The sequence below is a fragment of the Mytilus edulis genome, chromosome 5 (genome assembly GCF_963676685.1).
Source record: "Mytilus edulis chromosome 5, xbMytEdul2.2, whole genome shotgun sequence".
In the NCBI taxonomy this organism is placed as follows: domain Eukaryota; kingdom Metazoa; phylum Mollusca; class Bivalvia; order Mytilida; family Mytilidae; genus Mytilus; species Mytilus edulis.
Genome location: NC_092348.1, coordinates 92,510,461 through 92,528,300, shown reverse-complemented (window position 1 = coordinate 92,528,300; position 17,840 = coordinate 92,510,461). Strand labels below are relative to the sequence as shown.

General features: G+C 33.1%; 1 protein-coding gene across 2 annotated transcripts; it reads right to left on the bottom strand.

Annotated features, from left to right (window-relative positions):
- Positions 1–10,506: 10,506 nt before the first annotated feature.
- On the bottom strand, positions 10,507–17,360 carry LOC139524825 (charged multivesicular body protein 4b-like). Of its 2 annotated transcripts, XR_011664869.1 has the most exons (6): positions 17,046–17,360; positions 14,689–14,866; positions 14,168–14,282; positions 13,522–13,651; positions 12,528–12,872; positions 10,507–12,097 (listed from the first exon to the last, which is right to left on the bottom strand). XR_011664869.1 is itself a non-coding variant. In XM_071319929.1 (5 exons), exons 1-5 carry the CDS (start codon positions 17,230–17,232, stop codon positions 12,817–12,819), a joined length of 666 nt encoding a protein of 221 aa, XP_071176030.1. In that variant the 5' UTR covers positions 17,233–17,359; the 3' UTR covers positions 10,507–12,816. The 2 variants fall into 2 exon arrangements, 1 of the variants encoding a protein (XP_071176030.1); XM_071319929.1 differs by having other exon boundaries at positions 10,507–12,872; positions 17,046–17,359.
- Between the last annotated feature and the right edge of the window lie 480 nt (positions 17,361–17,840).

Below are 17,840 nucleotides of genomic sequence, written 5' to 3'. Positions count from 1 at the left end.
GTCTGGTCTTGAAAAAAAGGAGGATTTGTTTTGGATCGGTTATTTATTTTTGTAAACTAAGAGGACAGATTATCTATTTTCTGCACTATTGAAGCAAGATTTTTCATTTTCATTAAAGCAGGGGACTGATAATTTATTTTCACAACTTTATTTATAACATTCGAAAACATACAATTTTTAAATTATTTGTTTATTATAAATAATACATGTATAGTCAAGTGATATCAGTGTACCATTTAATCTGCATTAAGCATCATCCTCTGCAGAATTGAATATTTTTAAGTTCCCAACTGCATATACATTTATTGCATACATAAACAGTATTAAAGTTTGGTTGTAAATAGCCTCTTTAAAATGTATTGGCAATCATGTTTCGCCGAGCGGAGCGGAGCAACATTTTTTTGGAGAGTTTTGGAACTGCTAAAGGCCCAAGAAGCTATGGATTAAATGATGCAAAATCATGCTTTCTGTGTGTTCCCCAGACCCTTTCTTAATCTGAAAATGCAATTTCTGTTTTATTAAGATTTTGACAATATTTTGGTCTCAAAGCAAAATGTATAGATTCAGTGTAAGACTTAAGTTTCTAGGGACAACATCAGAAGACCAATAAGCATGATAAAGGAAAAATGTTATCCACATATACATTTTTACATGTAGTTAAGTCTGTGGCTGCTAGTTTGTTTTTTTACTCATGATTAAGTTAATAACAAAATCACTAAATTACAAAATGAATGCAACACTAACAGAATACAGAAGGGTAATCAATGAATAAAAGACAAATAAATAAAGAAACATTGATCCCGACAAATCAGGGCTACATCTGAGGGAGGACAGAACTGGCTTCTAGCAAAGCCCTCGCCGTGAACTCAATTTGATATGGAGACAAGCGTTTGGTTTTGAAATTTCCTACATGAGGCATTTGCCTCAATGTAGTTACAACCCTGTAATAAAAGTGTGGTAAATATTCCTGAAACAAAATACCTCAAATTAAATGAAACCAATTTTCAGACATTTCAAGTATATCTAAATATTACGTCAGACGCGCGTTTTGTCTTCAAAAGATTCACCAGTGACGCTCGAATCATAAAATGTTGAAAATGCCAAATAAAGTACGAAGTTGAAGAGCATTGAGGACCAAACATTCCTTAAAGTTTAGTCAAATACAGCTAAGGTGACACCTATAGTACGAGAATTTATAATAACAGATTTAGTTGTTGTAATACAGAAAAACATAATAGTAAAAACAAAATAATTTATCCGTGAATCAAAAACAAACTACGGTGGCAGAATGCGGCCATGAAAGAAAAAAAATATGTTGTTCCCTCAAGATGCTATGTCGTTCCCACAAGATAGTTATATCGTTCCCTCAAGATACTATGTCGTTCCAACAAGATAGTTATCTCGTTCCCTCAAGATACTATGTCGTTCCCACAAGATAGTTATCTCGTTCCCTCAAGATGCTATGTCGTTCCTACAAGATACTATGTCGTTCCCACAAGATAGTTATCGCGCACCCTCAAGATGCTATGTCGTTCCCTCAAGATACTTTGTCGTTCCCACAAGATAGTTATCTCGTTCCCTTAAGATGCTATGTCGTTCCTACAAGATACTATGTCGTTCCCACAAGATAGTTATCGCGCTCCCTCAAGATGCTATGTCGTTCCCTCAAGATACTATGTTGTTCCCTGAAGATGATATGTCGTTCCCTCAAGATATTATGTCGTTCACTCAAGATACTATGTCGTTCCCTCAAGATGTTATGTTGTTCCCTCAAGATGCTCTGTCGTTCCCTCAAGATACTATGTTGTTCCCTCATATTAATATAATTTTATTGCTTTGTTGAGGGAACGAGATAACTATCTTGAGGGAACAACAAAGCATCTTGAGGGAACGACATATCATCTTGAGGGAAAAACATAGTATCTTGAGGGAACGACATAATATCTTGAGGGAACGACATGCTATCTTTCGGGAACGACATATCATCTTGAGGGAACGCGATAACTATCTTGTGGGAACGACATAGTATCTTGAGGGAACGAGATAACTATCTTGAGGGAACAACATAACATCTTGAGGGAACGACATAGTATCTTGAGGGAACGAGATAACTATCTTTAAGGAACAACATAACATCTTGAGGGAACGACATAGCATCTTGAGGGAACGAGATAACTATCTTGTTGGAACGAGATAACTATCTTGTTGGAACGACATAGTATCTTGAGGGAACGAGATAACTATCTTGTGGGAACGACATAGCATCTTGAGGGAACGACATAGTATCTTTAGGGAACAACATATTTTTGTCTTTCTTTCATGGCCGCATTTTGCCACCGTAACAAACGCACCAATCACCAACTCCTAATATGTATGTCTGCTATATAGACAAGCTATAACAAAATACAAACACCTGAATAGCTCCGAAGCTTCAAAGCTTGATATAAAAAAGAAAGAGCTGTGACCTATGATTACCAATGAAACAACTATTAATAAAAGTTCAAATGCAGAGGATGTAATCAATTATAGGCAGCCGTACAGCCCTCAACAATAAGAATTGAAAACCCACACTGCATGTATGGTCGGCTATAAAATGCCCCGATATGAAAAATATGAAACAATTTAATTGAGAAAACTAACGGTCTAACATCCCGAACAACAAAATAGTTAAAAAGTGACACTAATGTCAGTTTATAGATACAAATGTCTCGCTTTTGATTTCCTAGAAACATAATTAAGCTTCACCCCTTCCCCTGAAAGCACCAACAGGACCCCACCCAAACAAACCTCTATAGTTGAAATATTTTATATGAAATTAAGACCATATGTCAATCGAATGTACACATTCAAAATTAATACACACACGTTTTTGTTGTAGAAATAAGCAAACAGTTGAATTATGTCAAACTCCAGAAAGATGTTACGAATAGGAAAAAGATTATTGGTTCAGAATTAGTCATTCCAATTTTATCAGACATGGCATGTCAAGCATGTAGAAAAATTTCTGACACAAAATAAACGAAAACAGTGCACGAAGAAATTTTGTCAGTCGATCGGAAACCAGAAAGCACCAATGTCGGCTGCTGCATCAGCTAACAAAGCTTCAAAACGAGCTGTTCGGAGACAAAAAAGATATTCTAATAATCCAAATCTTGGTATTTTAGAAGAAATAACAAACATGATGTGTTCGTTGTGTAGCAACATGTCGGATCCAGTAAAAAAGAAGAAATGCATCACGAAATTTTGTTACAGAACAAAAATGACTGAAAAAACATCAGGACTAGGGTTGACACCTAAACGTCATTATTGAATATCTATTTTTAATATCCAAGAATCTATAAACTGTAATTCGGGTTCAAATACTTTTTACAAATTATGACTTGGATGGAGAGTTTTCTCACTGGCACTCGTACCATATAGTCAATTTATGACGATTGGATCTCAGTTGGTCACAAGAGGTTAATCTTTTTTTTTTCTAAAGCGCTCACCGGGTGATATACATTAAGTAGCTGCGGAACCGTAGCTCTTAGGTCCTTATGTTTTTTTATTTTTTTTGCGGTCCGCAAATAGTCAAAAAATAACATAAGGACCTAAGAGCTACGGTTCCGCAGCTATACATTAAGGTGCTAATCCTGTCAATATAACACTTCCACGGCTCTCTTGACCACGATATCTGTTCTCTAATAGACCAACAAACTTTAATCATAGTAATAAATGACTATTTTATCATATAATATATTTTATAGATCATTTGCCTAATTATATCATCGTTACTGCAATACTGCTATGTTATAAACAGACTTCCAGGGACACCCAATAACAAATAGCATTTACCAAAGACAAAAATGTGCATATGGAAGCCGTGAAAGATTATTGAATATTGTTTTTATTAGTATTAATATTGGTTTTGTTATCAGTAAATTAAAAGCAGGCTAAATATTATTGTTATATATATACACATACATTCATGGATCTACAATCTCCGTCTCTATACTAAACCTATTAAATGGTGGATTTTTACTGATTGATAATTTAGTCTTAGATGCATGATTTGTTTTATTAGTTGTTAGTGGCTTTGAACTAGATGTCAGTAACTGTGAGTACTCTCGGATCTGTACTTAATGTCTTTTTTGTTGTTGTGATTTACAAGTATCCGACCACGTCCACTCTGTGTTTTTGTTAGATGTATTTCTATTTGTACTTATCTGATGAGCAATTTCAACTGATTTTTATAGTTCGTTCTAATGTAGTACTGTTACACCACTGTCCCAGTTTAGGGGAGGGTTGTGATCCTGCTTACATGTTTAACCCCGCCACATTCCGTATGTATGTGTCCCAAGTCAAGAGCCTGTAGTTCAGTGGTTGTCGTTTGTTGTTGTATTTTTTTTTTTCGTTCATTTTTTTTAACATACATAAGGCCGTTAGTTTTCTCGTTTGAATTGTTTTACATTCATTTTGGGGCCTTTTATAGCTGACTATGCGGTATGGCCTTTGTTTATTGTTGAATGCCGTAAGGGCCCATAGGAATACATACAATCTGCATATAAAATTAATACTGTAATCATATCATCACAGTCCTGGTAAGTATATCTAGCATATTTGCCTTTTATCAAGGGGTCAGCTGAGGTCCACCGCCGAGTGCTGGATCTACTCGCTGCGTTGTGGCCCTCGGCTGTTATCTGCTACTCGGCCGGGTTGTTGTTATATTCCCTATTTTATTTATATGAGTTGCAGGAAATAAATCTGCAATCTGATTTTCCAAACGACCGTTTCAATAAATAAGAGAATTTTTGTTTGATAAGATTGTGAGGAAATGTAGCCGAATTAAACAGGCCACCAACAGCATGTAGCTTATCTAAAACAACCAAAGAGTTTTGACACTCCTAAAAAAATAACTCTATTACTTTCCAATACACTTTATTTTCACATCCTTTATTACAAAATTAAACCCTTTTCTTTAATAGAATGAACTAGTTACAAAGTAAAATTAGTAGTTATTAGTCGTAGATAGATTAAGAACATGTGGTATGAGTGCCAATTAGACAACACTTACTGGAAGACGGAACGAAACTTCATTTGAAGTGTTTTAATCGCAAAAACCGTTAAAATTTTAATGTAAAATGTAATAGAGCAGTAATATAAAGTAAAGCGCGTGTTTTCTAATTACATAATTTGTTTAGTTGTATACATGTACAAAGATCCATAAAGTAACAAAGGTTAAATGTATCTGTCATGATTGTTTACCACAAGTATTAACGCATTGTTTATAACAAGACTTAAGTTTTAACATATTAAAGAACCAACATTGTATGAATCTGCTGGATACTAGAGTTGTTAATGCGTTTGATGGGCATTATTGTCTAACTTGACATGACATTAAATAACACTCCCTTATATTATAGACACTATCCCTATTACCATGGAAGTGGAATGAAAATAACCGCATAAAGATCCATAAACAATAACTTTAAATCGCTTCTACATGTCCTAGCTTAATGTATAAATTGATTGTATACAAACGCTAGCAATTAGAAAGACCACAGAAGAAAAAGTAAAAGATAGCTAAAGAAAATAGCGAAAGGACCAAACTTGAAAGCCGATCTAATGAAACTTCCAGAAATAAATGAGGAAAATAAGCATTTAGAAAGGAGGAAATTTTAAACTTGTAAATGAAAAAAGTGTTTAGGCGGCAATCGCCCAGTGTTGTTACCCGTGAAAGAAAGAATTTGTTACAGATGGAAAACGTAAGAGACCAGGAAAAAAGTAAATTTTCTGTGTCAAAGGTAGCATCACCGAGTAGAACAAGTATAACACGAAGATATTCGGTTGCATCCACTCTAGATCAAAGAAAGAGTTCTTTAGTTGCGCCTGCTTCAGTTATTCGGCGTGCAAGATCTAAATCAACTTCGATAATTACTACACGGAATAATGCTGACAACCAACAGTCTGTTCTAAAAAGCACTTTATTGGCTCCATTGGCAGCTGTGAAATTGCAAAAGAATTCAAAATCTTCATCCCATTCACATTTTAGTGTTAAAGAAAATGGGAATAGACGGAGAGCTAGCGAGCCTACACTTGAATGTTATAGTAGACCTTCTGGTTCAATGGAATCAGCCCAGAATAACTTTCTGTTTGTGCCGGTAAATATCGGCAAGTGGCGATCTAAATCAAAATCACCGATCAGAAGGCAGACAGCAGCTCATAGAAACACCGATGAAGCATCATCTACAGTGTTCGGTAAAAGAAATTCATGTGCAGATGTATTTTCCACTTGGGAAATTTCTATGGCGACTTTGGCAACAATAAAACGTAAAGGCAAATCGAAACAGCTACACTTACGAAAGAATGGACTAAATGAACAAAGTGAAAAGATACCTGAAATCCCAGAGACGCCATATGAAGATATTAGTTCTGTTTTAAACAATGGATTTTCAAGTGATTTCGAAAACACTTTGAAGTCACTAAGGAATGATATTAAGTTTCATTACTGACATATGTGATGTTCAAACCAAAAATGAATATATGTCAAAACTGTAGAAAAAGCTAAGATTGTTTATCCGGGAGTGATATTCCTCAACCAATGTATTTACCTTCACTCCCGTGAATAGATATTCCTCAATCAAATTGTTTACCTTCACTCCCGTGAATAGATCTTCCTCAATCAAATTATTTACCTTCACTCCCGTAATAGATGTTCCTCAATCAACTTATTTACCTTCACTCCCGTAATAGATATTCCACAATCAAATTATTTACCTTCACTCCCGTAATCAGGTAATAGATATCCCGCAATCAACTTATTTACCCTCACTCCCGTAATAAATTAAAATAATTGCGAGAAAACTATGATTACCATTTCTTTATTTAATATTGTATTTTTGATGGACTTGCGATATAATATTTCATTTATCAACATGTGGTTTAAGCTTATTTATTACCCTGTTAATGATCTTATTTTATTACTGTTCGTCAAATTGTATGGATATGTGAATGAGTGTGTATTTGTCGTACGGTGACCCATAGTTGTTAATTTTGGTCTCTTTTGGAGAGTTATCACCCGGCTCACCAACCAAGATGACCGCCATGGCTAAAAATAGAACATAGGGATAAAATGTATATTTTGGCTTATATCTCTGAAACCAAAACATTTATAGCAAATCTGACATGGGGTAAATGTTAATCAGGTCAAATCTATCTGCCCTGAAATGTTCAGACCAATCAAGCAACCTTTTGTTGGGTTGCTGCCCCTGAATTGGTGATTTTAAGAAAATTATGCAGCTTTGGTGGCTGTAATATTTGTGACTGTTTTGATTTAAACGAGATCAGGTATGAACACTGACACTAAGTCAAGTAAATAATTTGAGAATAAATACATATATAATGTAATTTTATTATTCTTTGATTCACAATATATACCCGGTATGTGGTTTTTAGCTTTGATTCTGACCAATTGCTTATATTCCAAATATATACGTGTATGCCGCTATTATTGTTGTTATTACCAATTATGTAAATCAATTGTCTCTGATTTTATGCCCTTTATTGGCCCTGTAATTTGGGAAATAATAATATTCTATTCTATTCTATTTATCTTGAATATTATTATAGATAGAGATAACTGTAAACAGCAATAATATACAGCAAAGTAAATCCTACAAATAAGTCAACATGACCAAAATGGTCAATTGACCCCTTAAGGAGTTGATGCCCTTTATAGTCAATTTTTTTACAATTTTTATAAATTTTGTAATTTTTTGTAAATTTTTACAAAATATTTTCCACTGTAACTACTAGGCCAAGTTCATTATAGATAGAGATAATTGTAAGCAGCAAGAATGTTCAGTGAAGAAAGATCAACAAACACATCACCATCACCAAAACACAATTTTGTCATGAATCCATCTGTGTCCTTTGTTTAATATGCACATAGACCAAGGTGAGCGACATATATATACCTTTCATATGATTTTTCTTTGTTGATTTTGCTGCGCTTTATTGTCTGATAGATGATTACCCACATCTTTTAGAATACGAGTGAAAGAAGATGCGGTCTGATTGCCAATGAGACAACTATCCAACAAAATCTTAACAGCGTAGGTGTAAGAAACAAAAGTAAAGCCTTCAACGATGATCAAATTCAATACCAAATTGATAGTCATAAAAGGCCCGACAAGACATTATGTAAAACAATTTAAACAAGAAAACCAACTGTCTGGTACCAGTGTAACAAAACAATAAACTACACACACACACAAATACAAAGAAAAACATGCTTGATAGACAGTGATTAACTACTGAATTAAGTCAAAAGATTTAGGACAGGCACACAGAGAACATGGCGGATTGAACGTATTTGTGTGGACTAACCTTCTCGTAACATGGGAAAGTGATGTAATGGTAATAGCACAACATCAGAACAAATAAACAACATTGGGTCTACCAAGGCTTTACTTGAAGGATCGACACAGAACACTGAATCACAAAACCACAACTACTAAACCAAAGTACCGTTTATTGCATTCTCTGTAGCTGAAAGCTAGTTCAAATTCAATTACAATGATATGTATATAAATCCTATCTTCTTTTCAGACAGGTGTGCACATGCTAAAATGTCTCATCTGTTTTGCTCGTAATAGAATTCATATTGAAAGTTTGTAATATAAAGTTTTTACTACAAGCAGCACATTTACTAAACATTATCAATGTTCTGAAATTGTGGTCATCGTCAGATGAACCATGGCAAATAGAAATTTATGCCTTACAAAATATGGTGGTCTGATTGCTTATAGTACTTGAGAAACAAATCAACCCACAAAATTTTAACATGACCAATGAACCATGAAAATGAGATCCGTGAAGGTCATATGAACCCTGCCAGACAGAAATGTACACCTCACAATTATTGCTTATAATATCTGAGAAATACCAAACAACAAGACAAAAACATAAAATTTTTTAAGGTCATATGAAAGTGTCTGTTAGAACTTTACCTTTGACAATCATTCCATAAACAATGAACCCTATCTCCCAGACATGTAGACGGCTGCAAGGAACACATATACCAAATATAGTTATCATATCACTCTTCATATAAAGTGAAGAGTGTTTCACCTTACAAAAAAACACCCTGAAATTTGTTTTCAAGCAGTCACTAGTAAATGAGAATGAGATAAGGACAATGGACATATGAGATGGAAACTTTGTAACATAAGGAAGCAACCATTTAACATAAACAGGGGGTTATGGTTTTTTGTCCAAGTCAGAAATTTATTTTCGCAATAAGCATTTCGCTAACATTTTTTTTTTTTACACGCTATCAATCAAGTTCTTTTTTAAATTTTACGCTGTAAGGTATGGTGAAAATCTGGATTCAGAATATTTGTTTTGTCATCTGATTGACAATATTTTTTACATCAAATTGGGGATCAAAATATTTTTAAAGAAATAACAATAACCCCTCCTTTTAGAAGTTGAATGGTCGTTTCATAAGAGTCTGCATAGAAAGTATCAAGCATCCAGCTCTTCTACCTTTTGAAATAAAAAATAAATTTTGACAAAAAGTTCATACTGTCACTACAGGATTGTCATACTTATGTCTCACATACTGCCACTTTCATCACATTCTTAAAACTAGTTTTTGAGGTAAATGCTGTTGAAATTAATAGCATTATGTGTGCCAAAAGTAAAGAGTATACAGTTAAAGTCATAAAAATCTACAGGTACTTTGACATCATTATTGTTACGTTATTTCTTTTCATTTCACCTCTGTTATTCAGATTGGATCCACAATGGTTCAAAAATAGACATGAAAATTGGTATTTGTTGCTTTCTGCATTTAGACACACAGGTTTGCCTCAAGTCAAAATAAATTTGCCCTTGTTGGGTGTCTTCCACTGTACTGTTACCTTGTGAAATGGCAAATTATATATCTAGCTTAGATTCAATGCTTGTCAGTTTAGTACACAGCAAGGTTCATATTTATAAAACATCATAAAATGTAGGTACTGGTTATCAAAACTGCATATATTTTATCATATCTTTATGCAGAAAACCTAAAAAATAATGTGTCAGAATGTCATTTTTAGCCTTATAAAATAAGAAGATTTGGTATGATTGCCAATGTGACAACACTCCACAAGAGACAAAATGACACAAAAATTAACAACTATAGGTCAAGCTACTACAATGTACTTTCAACATGGAGCAAATTCCATATTTAAGGTTTTTCAGCTAGGTTTTCCTTCCAAATTAGATATGGGCCCTTGGTCACAAAACTTTTCTCAGTACTTGGGAGTACAAATTTTGAGCTTGAAACATCAAATCCATTATTTTGTTTGACTGATTTCTGAGTCGGAGTATAATAATCATGTTTGAAATTTTGCAACATTTAAGAGAAGTTCTTGTCTCTTTTGTTTGAGTCATACTTTGCCCTAGTATCACAGTCATGTGTGATAGGAAAATTACGGAATCACTTAGCACTGGAATAAAAGAAACTATTCAAAAGAATAAAATTTCACATGTTTTTTTTTAGGATGTTAACAATGTTTTATATAAGATGCACATACTTAAGGTTAACAGGTTGTATACATTTTATCAGCTTACATAACCACACTTATGCAAAATCATTACATTAAATATTTACATATACCAAGAGGTTACCGAAAAAATCAGTTTATATAATACTGTGAAATTATCGAACTGACATAATGTACCAAAGTTATATGTGCACATGGATATTATAGTAGTAACCATAGAAAATAAACACAAAACAATCAATTCTTATTTAAAGTTCACCTTAGAAGTTTGAAATACTGTAAATTCAAAAATTATTACAGAGCATTTTTTTGGTGATTTTATCATGACCAACCAAAAGTCAACATTCCTTAAGGATATTTTAGGAAAACTACATACAGATATATATGTATGTATCAGATTCCAGAATGCATTCACCCAAATGCATCTTTTGCAATATTAAAAAAAAAAATAGAATAAAATCTGAGTTAATAGTATTAATAAGTTCAACATTTCGTACCTATGAATTATGCTGTCCAGCATTTTCTTTCACCTAAAATGTGATTCTGAAATGAATAAGATTTGTTACACTAGCATCACTCATTATATGTATTTGAATTTTCTAATTCACCTTTTTTCATCTAGACTTGAAGAAAAAAAGTTTGCAAATCATTCTGAAGAAATAATAACATTTAGATTTATATTTCATCATAAAATAGAGAAAAAAACAACAGCTATGGTTTACTCAAAACAGAAAATTAAAAAAATTATGAATTTAATTTACACAAACAAAATAAAAAAATGCCATAGATATGAAATAGTTTACAAGACATATATACAGAGTTTTAGTTATTAAAAACTTTGAACTAAAATCACCATTTACAAGATAAAATCTTTGACCAAGAAATAAATTGGGTAAGACTGGCCTCAATGTTTTAGAATTTTCAACACATAGCAGTTCTATTTTTTTCCCATTAGTTATGTTTAAAGAAATTAAAAAAAGATAATTTTCATATTTCAACACAACATTATCTAAGAATAAAAATAAACTTTAAAGTATCGTTGCTTAATATCTTCCTTAGGCCAGTTTATGGGTACATTTTTTTAGTTTATCACAAATGGAAATATTTGAGTAAAAATATTTTTTGCCTAATCAATATGGATATGTTTTCGTATATGCAATACAATTTTCTTGTATTTTCACAATTTGAAATATATATTCTTTTTGTTCAATGCCCTATTTTTAGTTCACATGCATGAAAGACATTTATCAACAAATATATAAAAAATAATTCAAAGCATTCTTCTGTATCAGATGGTGAATTGCTAATATTAATAGCTTTGGCATTTATACACTTGTATGCTTCAGACTAAACCAGTTTTAAGGACAAGACTTTATGCAACAAGAGTTCAAAATCAAAACTACCTTATCAATACAAACAGCAAATGTATATTCAAAATTGTTGAGCACTGCAATGTATTACAACTGTCTACATATTTCATTGTTGATCACATTAAATTACCGTGGCAATTCCTAAAGTGCTTTTTGAACAGTCTTCACATTGAGGCAAATAAAGAGCCCCCCCTATTTGTGAAATTTTTTGTTGATTATGTAGGGGATCACTGAAGCATGACTGTAACGGGCCGGGCCCCCTCTTAGGCAGTCAGTTGCCCATCCCATTTTATGAAAAAGTTCTGGATCTCCCACTATCATATATATCACATTTTATGTATTTTAACACTGCATTCCAAAGGTATCCAATTCTATTGAAGATTTAACAGGCACGGATTAACTGCTGTTTGTGATTTAAAAAAATATTCATACAGCAACAAGTACAAACATATTTTCAAATATGCTTATCACTAATAAGTTATAATCAACACAATACAAGTACATGTGTATAAGTCAATACAAAGTTGTTTTCTTGTTATTGAAACCTCCTCTACTGCTTGTCTCCCCATTAAGAGAGGCTACATTATCATGTAACATATGAACATCCTTTCTAATAGGTTACTGTATTTACCTAAGGCAGCTAGCTTAAAGAAAAGAAAAATCAGTCCGATATTTCCCAATTTTTCAATATAATCATAAACATGTAAGTTGGATAATATATGTTTTATTTTTTTTACAGAAAAAAAGACAAATCTAAAATGAAATTAAACAAATTCAATTTGTTTTCAAATCTGTCAGTAAATAATCAATAAATAAGCAACCATACAAAAATTGGTATAAAAACCTGATAACAATGAACTTATAACAGTAAATATTACACTACTACAGTACAGATAGATTGTCAGATGTCTTTAACTTGCCCAGGCTTCTAATTCCTTTAATTCATCATCGTCATGTTGAGGTTTGCCTACAAAGAGTAATTTATTACATGTACATTTTGTACAAATAAACAATAATGCACATATAACTATTTGTACATGTATGAAAAGCAGAAAGATTTTTTTCAAAACGGAATTCATTTAGTATATAATATAATATGCATGTACATGTAGACTTCAGTAAAGACCATAGACCCAAATAAGATTGTACCTTTGACCACTCTTCACATGTTTCTATTTCATGTATAAGATTTACAGATGTTCTATCAAGTCACATGATTTACAGATGTTCTATATTGCTGATCTCATAGATGGTTTGTGTTTTTTATGTTATTTTTACTTGATGTCTCATTGATCAGTAGCCCATATCTCCTTTAACCCATTTTGCATACAGCATCTGTTGACTGTAAACTGACAATACATATAGTATACATTTGTATGGGAGCAAGTGGTAAAATCACACATGGATCTATAATTAGTATTTAGTGAACCTCCAATGGTTCTTCTAATCATGGTGTAGAACCTAGATAAGATGAATGTATTTCTGTACTTGACATGAGTCTGTCCAATGAAACATCAAGATAAAGAATTGATGTACTTAAACTATAACTTTAATATGAGTTTAAAAGAAACTATTTTATTTTAATCCGTATAAAATTCTTCCGTTTTGTATCTTACTTTTGGATGCAGCTACAGGCACCGGTTCACTGGGTACTGCTGGGAGGTTATCTACCATTGGACCAACATCCAGTAATTTCTGATCAAGTTCCTCTTGTTCAAGTTCTTCTAATTCTGCCATCAAGTCGTCCTGTAAAATAAATATGAGAAACTTTTGTAAATCTTCATACATATTTCAGTACTCAAAATGTTTTATCTATGACAATTATAAATTAAACCACAATTCCTTTGCAAAAAAAAATAATTATATACTCAAGACAGTTTACGGGTAAAATTGAGAATGGAAATGAGGAATATTTCAAAGAGACATAACTTCATCAAAGAGCAGACAACAGCCGAAGGCCAATAATGGGTACTCAACGCAGCTCAGCTAGCCCCTAAACAAAATTTTGTACTAGTTCAGTGAAAATGGACCTCACACTAAACTCCTAAACATATAAAAGAACTGAAATTTAAAAAAAAACATAAAGACTAACAAAGGCCAGAGGCTCCTGACTTGGGACAGGCTAAAAAATGTGGCATGCATGTAATAAGCTATCCTGAGTTCTAGATTTACAGGAAACCAAGAAATTCACAAAATTACATGTACATGAGGTTTCCCAAGCCTAAAACTACTTTTACTATAATACATTATAATATATCTTACCTCGTCAGCATCTTGTCCAAAACCAACCGGATTAGAGATGGCTTCTGATATTTCATTGGCTATTTCTTGTTGTTCTGCTACATCATCCATTAAATCATGGACTTTATCAACATCCCTAGAAAATTTTATAAGAATTTATCATAAAGGAATCGTACCAGTAATTGAACAAAAGAGACATCTATTCGCTTCAGTATTTTCACCTCTTGTTTTCTTAAATGCATTGATTATGTATATCCATATTTCATAATATTCCTAGATGTATTTTTACAAACTACATAAAAGATGTGTATGTTTTGACTTTTGATTGAATATACATGTTACTAAATTGAACAAAGCAATCTGGAATAATGTGTCAGAATGTCATATTTAAATTTCTAAACCTCAATTTGAAAAAGAATGCATGCATATTGTTATATTGTTGTGCTAAGCATATATATGATGATATCTATATTCTAACCCGCAATTCGAACTTCAAAGTATCCTAAATCTGGAAGTACAAATGTAGATTTTTTATAACTTACATGTTTTGATGAGCAGCTTTAAGAGCTTTGGCTGCATTGCCCATTACATTGAGTACTTCTGTATTTGTACTAGCATTTTCTAGAGCTTCTCTTTGGAATTCTATTGTAGATAATGTTCCATCTATTTGTTGCAGTTGTTTTTCATATCTCTTCTTTCTTTTTAATGCTTGTAAGGCAGCTGCAATACACCAAAATATGAATAAATGTAATCAATGTAAGTGCTTTTTGCAATTATTCTTATAATTCTGAAATAACTATTAACTGGACCTACATTGTATTCCACAAAATATGGTACCAATTGCATTATTGGCTATGAAAATTCTACTCCAAGCAGGGGTGGATCCAGAACCTTGATATTTGGGGGGCACTTATTATGTTAAAAATAAAATTTGTGACCTGGATTGGGGTGGGGGGCACGTGCCCCTGGTAAATCTGCCACTGCTAAGTGGCATAGATTGTGGCATATATAATTATCAATTTTGATGGTGACTGGCCGTATCATGTACATTTAAGTACAATCTATTTTTGAAGAGAGACGCATGGAAATGAAAGGCAGTGACAGTGGGTGAACAGGTTGGGAACAAACCCTCTATATGGTGATTATACCTGTATAGAGGGATAATCCTTCTTTAGAGGGGTATTTTTGTTTAGACTTGATTTAAATCAAAATAGGGCAGAATGGCATTTTCTACTTATTATGGCAGTAACCTGCAACAGTTGATGCACCAATTGATGTACTTAGTTTAATATACACATGCCCAGTTTGCTGCTTATCCGACTGAATATACAACCTATTGTTCACCATGATTGAAAGCTGTGATGATCATTAATAGTTATCCCATGAGGACGCAGTGTATCAGTGTAAGATCACACTGATGGCAGGAGCCAGAGGGTGATCTCACACTGACACACCAAGTCCGAATTGGATAACTATTTTACATCCCAGCTGTTTTAGATTAGACCAAAAACCATTTACAATTCATAAAATCTAGTTTAGAATGCCACACAACCATTATAATATACTTTATATATTACTTTATGATGTATACCCTTAATGACCCCGGAACACGATGAGTAGATATCAAATAAGGTCAACTCACTGGCCAATCGGCCCACACTATATCGCCACTTTATAAAAAAAATGCCCCACTCTTATTTAACGACTCAATTTGAAAAAGTGTAAAATCAAATTGAACAATCAGTCTGACAACTCACTTATTAACGAAAAATGTTTAAACCCCACTGAATACAGGTCTGCCAACTCGCCCCACTTATAAAAATATTTTGCTTCCTTCAAGTATGTTAAATTACTGATAGTTCATATCCAGTCATCCTGGTGCCATTCTGCCCTATTTTGCTTTAAATCCAGTGTAAACAAAAATACCCCTCTATAGAAGGATAATTTTATCCCTCTAAAGAAGGATTATCCCTCTATACAGGTATAATCACCATACCGGGGGTTTGTTCCCAACCTGGTGAATGGTCTCTGGGAGAAAGAACAAGATTCTCCAGTAATGATGCATTAATGAAAATAGCAATAAGGTGAATTATATGTACATGTAGTTGTATGTAGGTGATGGACCAGCTGTAATCCTTTAGCTGTAAATAACTTCTGACAAAGGATCTCAGAGAACAGCTAAGATGTTAAATGTGTACCTAAGGATGTCTTCTATATAATGTATATCTCCAGACCTAGTCCAAATAATTATGACGTCTTGAAAATCTATTATATTTAAAATAATTATGATGTCTTGAAAGGCTATTATATGGGGACGAAGTCTCCAATAACAGTAGAAAATTCAATTAAAAAAAAAAAAAAAAATCGGGAAAATTTTCCCGATATTTTCATTGTACTAATGAATTCAAAATCGTTCAATTTTTTTTGTCGCGTTTTGGAATTTCTGGATCTGCGCAGAAATCTACAATGTACTTCCTTTTTCTGGTCTCGTTTGTATGAAACTTTGAGTAAAATATATATTTATCAGTCTAGTATAGAATAGGAAGGGACGCAATACCAATTTCATTTTTAATAATTCCTTGATATGAAAAAACGTTACCTGATGATAGCGTTTCTTTGTTTACATTACATATGACGTCATAACTTAAATAACGTCACAACTAAAATCCCTAACAACAGAACCAAAATCGGAAACGTTACGGTATTTCCGTTTCTATTTTTTTTAACAAATATTTAAGTTACAAAAAAATAATTCATACAGACTTCGTCCCCATTTACAGGAAATGCCTGCCTCATATTATTTTAGATTATCATGATTATAGTTCATGTAGATATTGCAGTCACAAAATCATTCTAAAAAATTATAAAGATGATCCTGGTCAGTTGGACTAGACTTTACCTCTTTTATTTTTAGCCGCATTCTTTTTAGCTGTTCCTACTTCTTGGTCTATTTTCTTTTCTAGAAAAGCTTGTTTTTTCTCTAACATCTCTTCAGTCTCTCTAAGTTTTTGTATCGCTTCTTGGGGCGTTGGGGCTTTATTTTTTCCTTTACCGCCGCCAAACATTTTTGATATTAAACCACTCATAATGTGCTGTGTATGGTGTTGTTCGTTCGATATAAATAAAGATTTTACAATGTTTATGATATCAAAACAGTCTGATCTTGAGTCACAAAAAATCTACTTCCGGAAAGGTTGAATATTACGAAATAGTGAAAACAAAACGAACAAAACTAAGTATATCTAAATACCAAAATTGTGAATTAAAATAAAGTGATACCAGAAGTCCCGTAATGGACTTCTGATGATACAAATAACCGGTACAACAATTTCCACAGAACTTCAATCAACTCAATATAAAACAGAGAACCGATAAATGAGACCACGAACCAGCAATGGCATCCAAGTCAAAACCAGACCATAAGCCAACAGTTACCACTGCAATATAATGGCATCAATGCCAGTCAGTACCCGGCAGACCATAAACTAGTCCAAATAATTATGACGTCTGGCAAGGCTATTTTTTTTTTCTGGGACGCCTTCCTAGCGTAATTATTTGGACTAACCATAAACCAGCAATGGCATCCAAGTCAGTAGGTCCGAGTACACAGTAATCGTCCTTTGATATATAGTCCTTAGTGTGGACAGTGTGTTACTTGCCAATTTTTGTTATACCCCTTCCAGATTTATTTCTC